Source organism: Phalacrocorax aristotelis, chromosome 23, assembly GCF_949628215.1.
Source record: "Phalacrocorax aristotelis chromosome 23, bGulAri2.1, whole genome shotgun sequence".
NCBI lineage: Eukaryota > Metazoa > Chordata > Aves > Suliformes > Phalacrocoracidae > Phalacrocorax > Phalacrocorax aristotelis.
This window is the reverse complement of record NC_134298.1, coordinates 2695219-2709278: the sequence shown is the minus strand read 5'-3', so window position 1 is coordinate 2709278 and position 14060 is coordinate 2695219. Positions and strand designations below refer to the sequence as shown.

Below are 14060 nucleotides of genomic sequence, written 5' to 3'. Positions count from 1 at the left end.
GATGGGGTGCTGTTTCCCACAGGTCTTTACAGGGATCTTCACGGCGGAGATGGTCCTGAAGCTCATTGCTTTGGACCCCTACGAGTATTTCCAGCAGGGCTGGAATATCTTTGACAGCATCATCGTCACCCTTAGCCTGGTGGAGCTGGGGCTGGCCAATGTGCAAGGGCTCTCCGTGCTCCGCTCCTTCCGCTTGGTACGTACTGTGGGGACGAGATGTGCTGGGGGGTTTTGGATGCAATTGCCACCAGGGTGGAGAATTGCTCATTCAACCTCCTTTATGGCGATCACTAACTTGTCCCCTGTTAAAGATAACGCTGACAGTCAAGCTAAATATTTAGGGAAGTCATAGTCTGTGCTCTTTGCAAAGCACTTGAGTGTTTAATTCCTCCTGCCTTAATAAAACTGTCACACGAAGGTCTAATCCCAGCTTCTCGGCCTTGCTGACACCTTGTGGTAATGAAAGCCCTAAGCAAATCAGCGCCTTGTCTCCTTGCTCCTCGTAGCTGAGGGTTTTCAAGCTCGCCAAGTCCTGGCCCACCCTCAACATGCTCATCAAGATCATCGGCAACTCAGTGGGCGCCCTGGGGAACCTCACGCTGGTGCTGGCCATCATTGTCTTCATCTTCGCTGTGGTGGGGATGCAGCTCTTTGGGAAGAGCTACATAGAGTGTGTGTGCAAGATCTCCCTCGACTGCACGCTGCCCCGCTGGCACATGAACGACTTCTTCCACTCCTTCCTCATCGTCTTCCGCATCCTCTGTGGGGAGTGGATTGAGACCATGTGGGACTGCATGGAGGTGGCTGGCCAGACCATGTGCCTCATCGTCTTCATGATGGTCATGGTCATCGGGAACCTCGTGGTGAGTCTCAGAGCTGGGGTGGACCCTCAGTGAAAGGTGGGGGGCAAGTCAGAGAGCGTTGTGGCATGGGGACACCTCTGCCCCTTGCTCACTGGCCAGCTGTCCAGCTCAGCTCATCTACAGGGCTATGCCTGTAGGCTGCTCTTGCTGGAGCTGTACAGGCACACAGGCAAAGGGCTTGACCTCCCTCCTGTTGATCTGGTGAGGATGTGCTGTGTGGCCGCCTCTGTGCAAGGCAGGGTAAAAAGCAATTTCTGAGGGACCTTCAGCTGAAACTAGATCAGGAACAGAACGGGAAACCGAGGCACGGAAATTTAACAACAGGCTTTAGGCAGTTGCAGGAGCAACTCTGGGGCAAAAGAGAGCTCATCTTCAAGCTGCCCCTTCTTCTCTACAGGGCTTTTCAGGCTTTCCTCCCCCACTTCTCACCCTCCTGCGATGAGGGACGGAGGCAGTGTTATCTCCACCTCACCCCACGACTGGCCCTTTGCTCCCAGCTGCTTTTGGGAGCGGAACACCCTGAAAGACTTTTGCAGATCCCCAGCATCCCCAGCCCTCACCATGGTCCCACTGGCATCCTGGGGATGCATGGCCTCTCCGCAGGACGGGGGGTCCTTCCCCTGGGTCCTGGTGAACCCTGGTCACCATCACCCTCCCTCCCTGCCTGTTGCCCTCCCCGCTAACCCGAGCTGCTTGCTGCCCGCGCCGCAGGTCTGCAAGTTCCAGGCGAGCGTGAAATCCTTTCTAAACTTGGTAACCCTCTTGCTGGCGGCTTTGAAGCTTGTTTTCCAGGCTCTGTGGGCCCTGCTCTCCCTTCTTAAGGAGCAAGGCAGGGGAGGGAAGCGCGGCGGCTTGCCGAATCACTCCTATTACTTGCCGGGGTTGTGTAAGCCCTTTGGAATTTGCTTTGAAAAACTATCTGCCCAGGGAGCTGCTGACGCCTCCCTCCCCACGACGGCTCCAGGCCCGGGCTGGCACAGCTCTCCAGAGGGGTGAAAGCAGCTCTGGGGAGAAACCCAGACCACCCCATGGCTCAGGTCAGGGGTAGGGCAGCTTGGAGTGTCTTACTTTGAGGCAGAAAGTTGGGATTTGAGTACTGCTTGGCTTCCCTGGCTCATGCGAGGTATCTGGGGCTTTGAACTGGCCCCCATAAGCAGCACAGAGAGCTGCGCTGGCTGCAGACCTCACACTGGGGTGTCCTGGGGTCTGTGCTGGGTGATGCTGGGCAGATGTGCATGCATCGCCTCGTGGTGGGGCACAGCCCGATGTCCCCCCAGGCTGCCCATCACCCAGTAGTCAGCAACAGTTGGTAACGCTACCTTTCAAGGGAGAGCTCATTTATTTGAATTGCAATGCTGAATCAGGCTGAAAATCACCCAAAAGCAGCAGGAGCGTCTCCAAAACAGTCTGCAGAAAGTGCAGGAGTTAGAGACTGGGAATTGCAGCTGGGGCTCCCTGAAGACCCTCCCCAAAAGGGGCTCTGGTTACCTTTCTTCTTCTGGAGCCAGTTTTTGGAGTAGGACAGCCCATCTACCCCTCCAGGAGACTTCCCTGGAGACAGTACAATTTTCAGCTGGTGGGGCCTGAGGCAGCCCTCCCAGAGGCATAGCCCTCCCTGAGATTGCATCCCAGCTTTCCGGGCAAGCTTTGCAGCTCCTGCTGTGCTCTGTGCTGCTGCGCAGGGTTCATTTAAAGCTAAGTAGAGAAACACAGTGCAAGACCACCTACAGAGCCTTCTCTGCCCTCTTCATCCTCTATGCCAGGCTGTCCTGGCCACATCTCAGGTATTTCCGAGGCCTGGAGCCTGTCCCGAGCAGCCTCCCGAGCATCCCGGCTGCAGGGAGGTGTGTGTTTCTCCCCACTTCCCCTGCAGAGGAATAAGGCGACGGTCAGTCGTCCTTTACTGCTAATGACACTTTGAGCATTTCCTTTGGTGTTATTAAGGGAAAAGAGAGGAAGTCAGTCGGGTGACAAGGTAATAGACTCCTGTCCAAAAAAACCAGAGCCAGCAGCAACTATTAGCTGTAATTGGTGCTTAACATAAGTATTAAACTGGTGGGATAGTAGGGATTTATTTAAAGATGCGATTTAAGGCATATGGTATGAGCCATGTGAAAACAGCAGTGACCTTGAATAGCAGCTAATTCCCTTCTCAGATACGCTGCTGGCATAAAAAGGCACAAACATCAACAGCTGTGGGCTTGGCCCATGGGCCACTCTGCGCAGCAAGTGCATGTCTGTGTGCTGCCGATGCTCCCGTACCCTGCAGAGAACCTGTCCTGCTCCCTTTCTCGTGAGCTGCTCTGGGTTTCTGGCATGCAGTGAGTCCACCCATGCCAGGCGAGGCTGCAGCTGGGTCCAGTCACGTTTTGGGCATGGGGAAGCAGGAGAGATCTGGGGGAAGGAAGGGAGAGCCCATGCTCAGAGCTATATAGAACATTGTGTTTGCATCCCATGAACTGACTTGTGCTGAGATGACATGCCACTCTCCCCAGAGCAGAGCGGTCTCTGGTAGAAAGGGATGAGGTTATGGCTGTGGGTCAGGCTCCTACATGGCTCCAGCACTTTGGAGACCCTCAGGAGATCACTGGGTGTCTAACCTACCAGAGCCAGCAGAGAGGAGAGGAAGACTTGCAGCAGGGAGGACAATAAGCAGGAGGTTTCTCCCTGCAAAGAGAAGGGATGAAGCTAAGTGGCATCCTTATGGGTGGTGGGGAGAACCACAGGCTTTGGGGAGTCCCACATAGGGACCAGCCAGGCCAAGAGCTCCCAGAGAGAGAAGGGAGGGATATGCTGATGGACCCACAGGGGAGGTGGTTTGAGAGGGGCTGAAGTGATGATTGGCATTACTTGCAAATGGATCAGCAAGACCCAAGCAGCCGGGCATGACACTGAGGGCATCACAGCCCACACAGGAGGGAGGAGGACTATGTCCTCCAGGAGAAGGGGTTGGCTTCTCCACAGTCCCCTGAGTTGGGCAACAGGAGGAGGGACTCCCATGGCATGGTCAACATACGGGTCTTCTCCATGGCCATGACTGGTCCCTGCTGCTCCAACCTGGGGGAGCGATGTTGGTGCCACAAGTCAGTGCTGGCATTTGCTTTTGTCCCCTCCAGGTGCTGAACCTGTTCTTAGCTTTGCTGCTGAGCTCCTTCAGTGCTGATAGCCTGGCGGCATCTGACGACGATGGAGAGATGAACAATTTGCAGATCGCTATTGGCAGGATCACCAAGGGGATCAACTTTGTAAAGGCCTCTGTCCTCATGCTGCTCCGCAGGCTGTGGAAGGGGAAGAAGGTGGCCCCAGAGGAAGAGCAAGAACACAGTAAGAGGGACAACTCTGTGCTAAACCACCTGGACACTGGCCAGGAGCCCAAGTCGGAGTACCTGGACGGAGTCACTAGCAAAGAGCATTTTTTCATGGATGAACTGGACCACATGAATTTCATTAACAACCCCAACCTGACGGTGCAAGTCCCCATTGCCTCGGAGGAGTCTGACCTCTACGAGGAGACGAGCACCCAGTCTGACACAGAAGATGCCAAGGTAAGAAAGGTGGGTGGAAGGGTTTCAACCCAAAACTGGGACTGACCCATTCTTGCTGTGCTGCCCAAAGAATTATGCTGGGTTTGGTTACTTCTAGCTTTTCCACAGTGCATGGCATGAGCCAAACTTGAGGTTTTTCAACCTGGCATTTCCCAGTGTAAGCTGGAGGTGGTGGGGTCCAAGCAGGGGTTTTGCCTGGTTTGGGTCAGGTTGTGAGGTTATTGCTAACATGAGGGCGACCCACTGCACCACAGGGTTGGTGCAAGGGTTGAAGCGCTCATTTTGGGGTTAAAGATCTTCCAGAGGAATTTGATGCCATGAAATCTGCTGATGGCACTAACATTGGATCCACTGCTAATGCCTCAGCATCATTGGGGAGGGTATGAAATCAGATGGAGGAGCTTAGCACAAGTGAACATGAAGCGATGCATTTTGGATCCAAAGCTGACGAGACAGCTGATGTCAGCATTGCTGTGTCGAGGCATGAAGAGGACTGTCAGGGCTCGTGGGACACAACTGGGCAATGCGAGACAAGAAACTTGGGAAGACCTAAGTGGACACAGAAAGGAGGGTGATAGTCTGGTGGGAAATCGCAGCTCGCAGTGGGGTTGCATTGAGGTCCTGGGAATATGCAGGGCAGTTGGGGATGTTGCAGTGGAGAGAGGCAACTGGAGTGTCTGCAGCATCTCCCTTGTGAGGAAAGGCTGAGAGACCTGGGCTTGTTCAGCCTGGAGAAGAGAAGGCTGAGGGGGGATCTCATCAGTGCTTATAAATACCTGAAGGGCGGGTGTCAGGGGGATGGGGCCGGGCTCTTTTCAGTGGTGCCCAACGCCAGGCCAAGGGGCCACGGGCACAAGCTGGAACACGGGAAGTTCCCCCTGAACATGAGGACAAACCCCTTCGCTGTGCGGGTGCCAGAGCAGGGGCACAGGCTGCCCAGAGAGGCTGTGGGGTCCCTTCCCTGGAGACATTCACCCCCCGCCTGGACGCGGCCCTGTGCCCCTGCTCTGGGGGTGCCTGCTCAAGCAGGGGGTGGGACGGGGTGAGCTCCAGAGGTGCCTCCCAACCCCCACCGGTCTGAGATTCTGTAACTACAACAATCTGAAAAGAGATTTTGTATGAATAATGTAACAGCTCTGACCCAGGGGTTTATCATGACTATTGATGGCAAACGTGTTGCCCAGGAGCTGAGGAGCCTCTGGGAAGCTCTGGCCCAGCTAGTCCTGCTCGGGGGCTGTGCTGGGGCAGAAGGCAGTGGAGCAGTCTGGGTGCCAACATTGCTGATGAATGCCTGGCTGTGATTGCACAGGGAGCCCAGTGAAGGGCTGGAAAATGAACCAGGACTCGCAAAACCCCAGAGCCATCCACCTGCAGGCTCCGTGCAGCTCCATGCAGTGACAGGGACCTGGCTTCGCTTGGGGCACAGTGCAAGAAGAGGGGACAATTCTGATTATTTTTAATCAATTTTTTTTTTTTTAGCTGGGAAAACAGGCTGTTTTCAGCAGTTGGGGCTGCAGGAGGAAGATGTCAGGAAAGGTTGTGGCTGGCTGTGACCCATTGCAAAGGTGCTGCTACGCTGTGCTCAGAAGGGACAAACTTGCCTGGAGCATTTTGGTGAAGCGAATGGGTGAGGGGAGTTGCTGTTGTTGGTCCCCTGAGCGTTGCCAGCAGGAGGGCTGAGAGTTGGCATTTCTCCCCGAATTTTTCCTACTATAAGTCCAGTCTAGTGGCACTAATCCTCAGTACACCCAGGCCATGCCATTGCACATGGGCGTGTGGTTGCGCTGCACAGAGGCAAAGCTAATGCTGCCCAGCGGCTGTGGGGGGACACATCCAGCCTGGTCTGTGGGGGTCCCCGCAGCCCTCAGTTCCCTGCCACCACGATGGGCTTCCTGGCGGATGGGGGAAACCTCAGTGTGCAATTATGGACGTGTCCCAGCGCGGCTCCGGCGTTTTGGGGCTGTGTTCAGCTGACATCTAGTGGCACCCGCTCCAACGCCCTGCACCGAGCTTGTGTTTTCAGAGCCATCCCTGGCTGCTCGGTGTGTGCTGGGGGCAAACAGCATCTCTCAGCCACTAAATACCAGTTTACTCCATCATCGCTGATGGTTTTGGTGGCTAAATTCAGTTGAACATTGCCGAAGGTGCAAACCAGGGGGACACATTAACAAACCGGCCCCTGCCCAAACAGGCAGGGTGGGCAAGGGGCTGGCGGTCATCACTTGAAATCACTCTCTAGTAAATAGAAATTGGGTGCAAATTGGTGGGAGCTGTGAGCTGGTCCTTGGGGAAGATTGCTGCTAGCTTGTTGTGTTCACATGCCGTCAATTAGCTCCAGATGGAGCCAAAGCCCAGAACACCACCTCGCATCAGGGACACAGGCCACCAGTGACAATTGCAAGCTGGGGGGGTTTTCTCTGGCTGGGCTGCTCAGAAAATGACGATAAATGCTCTTCCCCTTCCACAGCAGCTCCCTTCTCAGGCAAAGATATTTTACAGGGTGAAATGATAGCGGCAGGATGACGGCAGCAGTGTGGCTGCTCTCCTCGAGCACTTTTGCATCTTATGATTGATTTATCTTCTGCACCACAAAGCAGCGAGGAGGTGACAGGAACAGCAGTGTTGGTGTGTGGCTGTGCAAAGAGTTAGTGCTGTGGCTCAGGGCCTTTCCCAGGGGCTTTTGCCTCGGACTTCCATCCTGCCGGGCAGGGTGGTGTCTCCTCAGATGCTCTGGGCTGTGGGGCATCACAGCAGTATTGCCAAGTGCTGTGAATTTTGGGGGTCACAGGCTGAGTCGGGGTGTGCAGCACGTGAATGTCAATGCCCAGTGCTGGCAAGGATGGGGAAAGCCATGGATTTGGGTGGAAACACCCAGGCAGGTTGGAGGTGCTCTCCCAGGTGTTTTATGGAAATTGTCCTACAAACCTGCTGGTCACAGGCTTGTGGGGGCTCAGGAGCCTCCAGAGATGGGGTTTGGGGACCATGGGGTGGGATCAGCGTGGTTATCCCCATCCCATCCAACAGGACCTGCCCTGAGCACCAGTACACAGAGTTCCTGGGTTACACCAGGCTGCCAAGCACCTCTTGGGCACCTTTCCCCCGATCTCTGGGGTGACCGTGCTGGTTCATCCCCACCTTGTGTCTTTGCAAGATTTTTCCTGGAGGCAGATAATCTCTGTGTGTCCTTCCCTGGGGCCATAGCTTGCCTGGCTCCTTGCTGAGGTCTCCTGATCCATCTGCCCCTCCTGTCCCTCCCCAGCCCTGGCGGAGGGTGGTCCCACTGCTCCTTCAGAGCCACCAGCTCATGCTGCTGCTACTGCTGTGTCCTGCTCCCCAAGCAGTGCCCTGCACGTCCCCAGCACTCAGTAGCCAGGCTGTAAGGGTCCCCCAAAGCAATGTCATCTCCTACTGATGTGGCTGTGGCCACTGAAGCTGCAGGCAACGGCAGTGCCTCAGATTACCCTAGGGGGTCTTCCCTGGCTTGTTGGAGGATGGAGTAGCTACTTTATTCACTACCGAAGTCACTAGCAACCTTGGGGGAGGATTACCTCCTCCCCATGCAATGCCATCCTGCATTGGAGATGCCCATCCAAGATCATCCAAGATCATACCTGCTCCCAGGTAGGACAGGCAGGTCTGGGGAATTCTCTTTCCTCAAGCATTGCAGGTCTTCTCAGAAAGCCAAAGGGGAAAAAAAAAAAAAAAAAAAAAAAGGAGGAAAGAAATCCCAGGGACTTGACAGGGTTTTCTCTCATTATCAGCCCCTCCAGGCCTTGCTGAGTGGTGTCTGGGAAGCCAGCCAAGCTGAGCTGTGGTGCGGGATGGAGCCTGCGAGAGATGTTTGGGATGCAGGTTTTGAACTTGGGTGAACCTCAGCCTAAAAGCTCTTCAGCATGAGCCCAGCCAGCAGGATTTGAAAGAAGTGCCATGGTGGCCACCCAAGTTTCTGTAGGTCTAATTGTACCAAAGGGTGTTTGGTGGAGCATTTCTTGGATGGGAGCATGCAGAGGAGGAGGGGAGGTGGTGATAATATCAGCCTGAGATGATGGTACAAGTGGATGGGAGACAGACTTGCTATGCTGGGAGGAAGGCTGGGGTCAGAACACCTTTTTCTCCTCTGAACCCGGATGAAAAGCAAAGCTCGTGCAAGCTCATGTACCAACGGTCCTCCAAGGTTTTCAGCCCTGGACAATTCAACAGCTTCACTCTGGGCTCTGCGTTTTCATAGCAAAGGGACTCAGAGCAGCCTTCAAGCAAGGGTGTCCCACCAGCTGGCTCCCTTGGTGGGGACAGGAGGAGCCAGAAGATGGCTGGAGGCAGCCACATCCCGGGAGCATCCCTTCTGCAGGGCAGCCCAGCCTGAATCCTCCTCTCCCTTTGCAGAATCCCCTCTCCAGCGACAACGCATCATCCCTGTGCAGCACCGTGGATTACAAGCACCCGCCGCCGGTGGAGGAGGAGGTGGCGGAAGAGGCTGAGGACAGCAATGAGCCCGAGGAGTGCTTCACCGAAGGTGAGAGACCAAGCAGGGCAGGGCACCCCAGGGAGAGGGGAAGGTGGGTATGGAGGGGCTATTGCCAACCAATTCTTGCAGCATAACAACCCCCAGGGTCACTTGGCTCAGCCCAAACTCCAAATCCTCCTGTACCACCAAGGATATGGTCCCAATGGTGCTCCCCTCTTGTGTGCGCTCCCTCAAACCCAGCAGGATCCTGGTCCAGCCTCCACCTGGGAGGGTTTGAAAAGACAATAAAAGCACAAATAGTGTCATGCTGGTGGGAACGCCCTGGGCAGGAGGTAACCCACAGCTCTTTCTCCCATCCCCAGCCTGTGTGAAAAGGTTTCCCTGCCTCTATGTGGACATCACCAGCGACAGAGGGAAGGTATGGTGGAACATCCGGAAAACCTGCTTCCGCATTGTGGAGCACGACTGGTTCGAGACCTTCATCGTCTTCATGATCCTCCTCAGCAGCGGGGCGCTGGTAGGTCCCACCTTTTGCCCTGTCCCATTTGCTCTGCAGCAGCTCCCCAGCTTGGTGGGAGCCCAGGAACACGGGCAGGGCCCAGGCAGCAGCACCGGAGGCTCTGGGCGTAGTCTGGTTGTCTCCTGTGCAAAATAACACAGCTGTGGGCAGATATTTGATTTAAAACCCCATTTGGCTCAGGTCTGCCCAATGTACAGGCTTCCAGGGGATCTAAACATCCTCCCCTTGCCCTCCAAGAGCTCTGCATTGGTACAGTCACCCCTGTGCGACCCTCCCCGGCATCCACCATGGGCTGTGGTCCATGGGCTCAAGGGCATGCAGCTGCCTGCAGCCTCCCCTCCCGCTCCTAATGTCAACCATGAACTATCTGCATCATCTATTTAGCTTTATGTGGATGATTCCTCATTTCCCGGCCTCCATAACTGTCTGTCAGAAGGTGCTTTACAAATAATTCATGGTTATTATTTTGCTGTTCAGCACTTCCAACTGCTGACTGGTGCACCCTCCCAGAACCTGGGCATCTATTTAAATCAACTGCATGAAAAAATTGTATGTCAGCTGTTGGTCCTCTCTGAGGGTTTGGGCTGGATATAGCTCAGCTGCACCTGTAAATAAACAGGGCTAATGGGGAGACCAACTTCTCTGCAAGTTTGGAGGTAAAGAGAGAGGGAAGGAGGATAGAGAGAGTGACCTGGTTTTCAGACATACTTTATGGGTCTGCATCATGCTCTGAAGTGCAGTTTGGGGATGTCTGAGGTTATAGCTAGTGCCGGAATCGAAATCTGTGCTAAAACAGCTGTGCAACACCTGGTCACCATGTCTGTACCACTGATTGCTTATGTGTTACATGCCATGCAGATGTAGCAATAACCCAAACTCCTAAGAGCATTTTCAAAACTACCAAGGCATCCAAAGGGGCGGGTTGGTGTCCTGGCTTTTGACTTGTGCTTAGACTGGTGGGAATTTGATGCAACTGGACATTTGCTTCCATGAAGCTTTGCTTCAGGACAAACACCACTCTACATAGCCTACAAGAACTTCCAAACAAGCGTTAGACCACATGTTGATCAGGCGTGTCAGTAAACGCCACCTGTAGTTAGACTGTCACCTTTTCAAGCTACCCCAAGCCCTAGGAAAGCAGGGGCAACGCAGGCATGGATGTGGCTGCGTGGGCCGTGCAGCGGGTCTAATGGAAGAATGACTGTCATGTAGCTCCACGCCTCTTCCAGGCTTTTGAGGACATCTACATTGAGCAACGAAAGGTGATACGCACCATCCTGGAGTATGCTGACAAAGTCTTCTCCTATGTCTTCGTCATTGAGATGTTGCTCAAGTGGGTGGCCTACGGCTTCAAGGTGTATTTCACCAACGCATGGTGCTGGCTGGATTTCCTCATTGTCGATGTAAGTGGTGTCTGATGAGCACTTCTAGAGCCATAGTTACCCAAGGGATTTGGGTGCATTAAGGGATTGTAGGAGGCTGTTGGAAATGAACCCATACTGTATTTTAAAGGACAATGAAGTGGCTGTGGAATGGGGGCTTAGACCATTGCTTAAAATGTTCCTGTCCCCCACAGGAAGGGTCACAGCTTTCCCTGGTTGCAGAAACCCTTTCAAACCCTTTCTGTTTTACGTTCAAGCCAAGAACAATCCCATGCTGTTTTGCCAGACCCCAGTAGAGATGTGAAGGGAGGTAGTGTCTCCCAAATGCTCAGACACGGCAGACCATGCCGCCTGTGTAGTATTTCTGCATCCCCCGTCACCTCCACCCTCATACCCAAGAGGCAGGGGCATCCTCCTGGTGGCCGGTCACCAGGGACCCAAGGACTTGATGCCAGTCTTTGTGTGTCAAGGCAAGACAATGACCACTGGCCTGAGGGAGTGCTGGGGAGAGAGGGGCGGGCAGGAGCTGCAGGCATGTGGCTCAGTTCCTCTCTGTTGTTTCCATCTGCAATGTTGTTAATCCCTTGGGCTGCTCCTTCCAGGTTTCCCTTATCAGCCTGACAGCGAACTGGCTGGGATACTCCGAGCTGGGAGCCATCAAGTCCCTGCGGACACTGAGGGCTTTGAGACCACTGCGTGCCCTGTCCAGATTTGAAGGCATGAGGGTAAGTGCCTCCCCTGTGTGCTGTTGGCTCCGACACGGCCATGCAAGCAGCACCATTCAGCAGCCACCTACGTCAGGGACCCATCCCAGCTGGCTTTTAGGGACCTCCACATCAGTGGGATGGATGCTAAGGTACCTTTGGTCCAGTTTGAGCCCACTTGGTGCTGCTGAGGAGGGTAATGTGGCACAGGGACATGACGGCCCACATCATTGTTAGCCTGGTTCCCTAGCCAGGTCCTCCAAGGTCTTTTTTTCCCCTTGCAGGTGGTGGTCAACGCCTTGCTGGGTGCCATCCCCTCTATCATGAATGTCCTGCTGGTCTGCCTCATCTTCTGGCTGATATTCAGCATTATGGGGGTGAACCTCTTTGCGGGGAAGTACTACCGATGCATCAACACCACCTCGGGAGAGCTCTTTGACACCAGCGTGGTGAACAACAAGAGCGACTGCATGGCCCTCCTCTACACCAATCAAGTCAGATGGGTCAACGTCAAGGTCAACTTCGACAATGTGGGCTTGGGATACCTCTCCTTGCTGCAGGTGGTATGTAACAAAAGCAGCTACCATCCCTCAAGACGTGTATTGCCGTAGCAGGGCAGCGTGAATAGCATCACAGATGGGGCCTCTTGGCTGCTTCTTAGCTCCAAAATTGGTATTTAACACAAAAAAAAAAACCCTGCAGAGCCTAGGAGGAAAGGGACAGGGTAGAATATGGGAGGGGAAGGTAAGAGTCACCAGGGACCCGCTGTGGATAAGTGTAGGTAGCACCAAGCCTGGAGCTGCAGGAAGTCCTCTGCACAGCACAGGATGCAAAAGCGAGGAGGGGAGGCACTCTCCTCTCCCCCACCTCTTCATCTGAAAAGTTCAGTCTGCTGTAGCCATAGGCTGCAAGAGTTTTGCATGGGGAAGATGACAACTGGAAAAAGAGTGCATGTGTCCGCTGCAGGGCAGTGGGCGAACGCAGCCATGCTTCCACCGAACTCACCGCAGCTGAGCCAGGCAAGCGGAAGGGGAACTGCTCACCGCAATGTTAACAAAAATATAGGTGTGAGCTTTGTTATGGGGTGGGCTGGGGCTACTCCCATCAGATCCCGGGTAAGTGGCGGTTGCAGAATCGGAGCATAAGCCAAATTGATTAACCAGCTTTAAATTCAGCTTCCTCTTCAGGTTTATTGCTCCATCAGATTCAGGAAACAAGATGTTTAGGCTTTTTGTTTAACAAATCAGCAGCAAAAGCCTGTAAAAGGTGCAGTGTACCCCCCACCCCACCAGGATCGGGATCCAGCAAATAGCAGAAGCAATGATACAGAAGTCAGGACTACAGAGGTGACACAGATTGGGAGCAGGAGGAGCAGCCAGCCCCGGCACAGCCCTGCCATTGGGAAAATGCACTTTGTTTTGGGGGGAAAGAGTCAATTGATTCTTGTCCCAGCCTGTTTTGCAGTGGTGTTTTGGGAATTTGCTGGTAACTTCGGCCACAGAACAGAGCTTGTGCATGCGTACCTGTGTGCATGTGCAAATCTCAGTATTTCTGCATCGGGGCATCTTTCTTGTGGATTCAACTCATCGTCCCTCTCCTGCCATTCCCACGGAGAAGCTGTAACTCCGGACTGAGCAGGCTTTCTCAGAGCTAATCCCCCAAACTAAACCCCAAGCATGCGCCCATCGCCCTCCCCTCCCTCCCTAGCCCCAAATACCTCCCAGCAAATCTGCTCTCCACTGCAGGCGACCTTCAAAGGCTGGATGGACATCATGTACGCTGCTGTGGACTCACGTGAGGTGAGTGGGCAAGCATGGATGTCTCACAGCCAGCACTAAGCATCACTCATCCCACCCGGTCAGTTCCCCCTGGCAGACTGGGAGCAGAGTCCTGGGGCCAAGGCACAGCTCAGCGTGGTCTGGAGATGGACCCTTTGGCCACAGCAACCCCTCTGGCTCTGCCCATTGATGCCAGGGGGCTGCCTGCATCCCACCCGTGGCTTCAGCTAGGACATGGGCTAAACACTGAAGAAACCCCTAAAAACATCCCCCCTGCTAAGGTGCACAGCCTCAAAAAGGGCAGCCAGTTGTGTCCCTGTGCCACTCATGTCACCGTCACCTGCATCCCAACCAGAGCCTGGCCCCCACACCAGGCTCCCACCCCACCCAGGCTACAGCTGCACCCAAGCCCACTCCTCAGCTTCAGCTTCATGGTCTGAAATCCCAATTCTGCCTCCACAGCTCCACACTGGAGGGCTCATCCTTCACCCTGCTGTGAGATGATGCCCTCCATGTACCCCTCCATCCGGGAGAGCTTATCCCATCCTGGAGAAAGTGCTTGCCTTGCCTTGAACAATAAATGGGTTATTAAAACAGAGCAGCCAGCATTTAACCTTTGGGTTAAATGGGTTATTAAAAAAAAAAAGTGTTTTGAAGAGTTTCATGCAGAGGCTGTTTCTCCTGTGATCCATCCCAAAAAGTCTTCCCACGCCAGCCCATGTGTGTACGCACTGCCATGAGCCAGCACAGCAGGAGGGGCTTCCTACCTTTCTCTAAGTGAGCAAAGTCGCCCGTCACCTGCT

At 54.3% G+C, this 14060-nt stretch overlaps 1 protein-coding gene across 1 annotated transcript in view; it reads left to right on the top strand.

Moving 5' to 3' along the window:
* Positions 1–14060, top strand: part of SCN4A (sodium voltage-gated channel alpha subunit 4) — a 34210-nt gene that overhangs the window by 13393 nt on the left and 6757 nt on the right. The window contains exons 13-21 of the mRNA XM_075116849.1: positions 23–196; positions 507–863; positions 3980–4408; positions 8792–8921; positions 9236–9390; positions 10623–10796; positions 11378–11500; positions 11764–12042; positions 13225–13278. Of these exons, the coding sequence (XP_074972950.1) occupies positions 23–196; positions 507–863; positions 3980–4408; positions 8792–8921; positions 9236–9390; positions 10623–10796; positions 11378–11500; positions 11764–12042; positions 13225–13278 (1875 nt within the window). The remainder of the gene's footprint in view (positions 1–22; positions 197–506; positions 864–3979; positions 4409–8791; positions 8922–9235; positions 9391–10622; positions 10797–11377; positions 11501–11763; positions 12043–13224; positions 13279–14060) is intronic.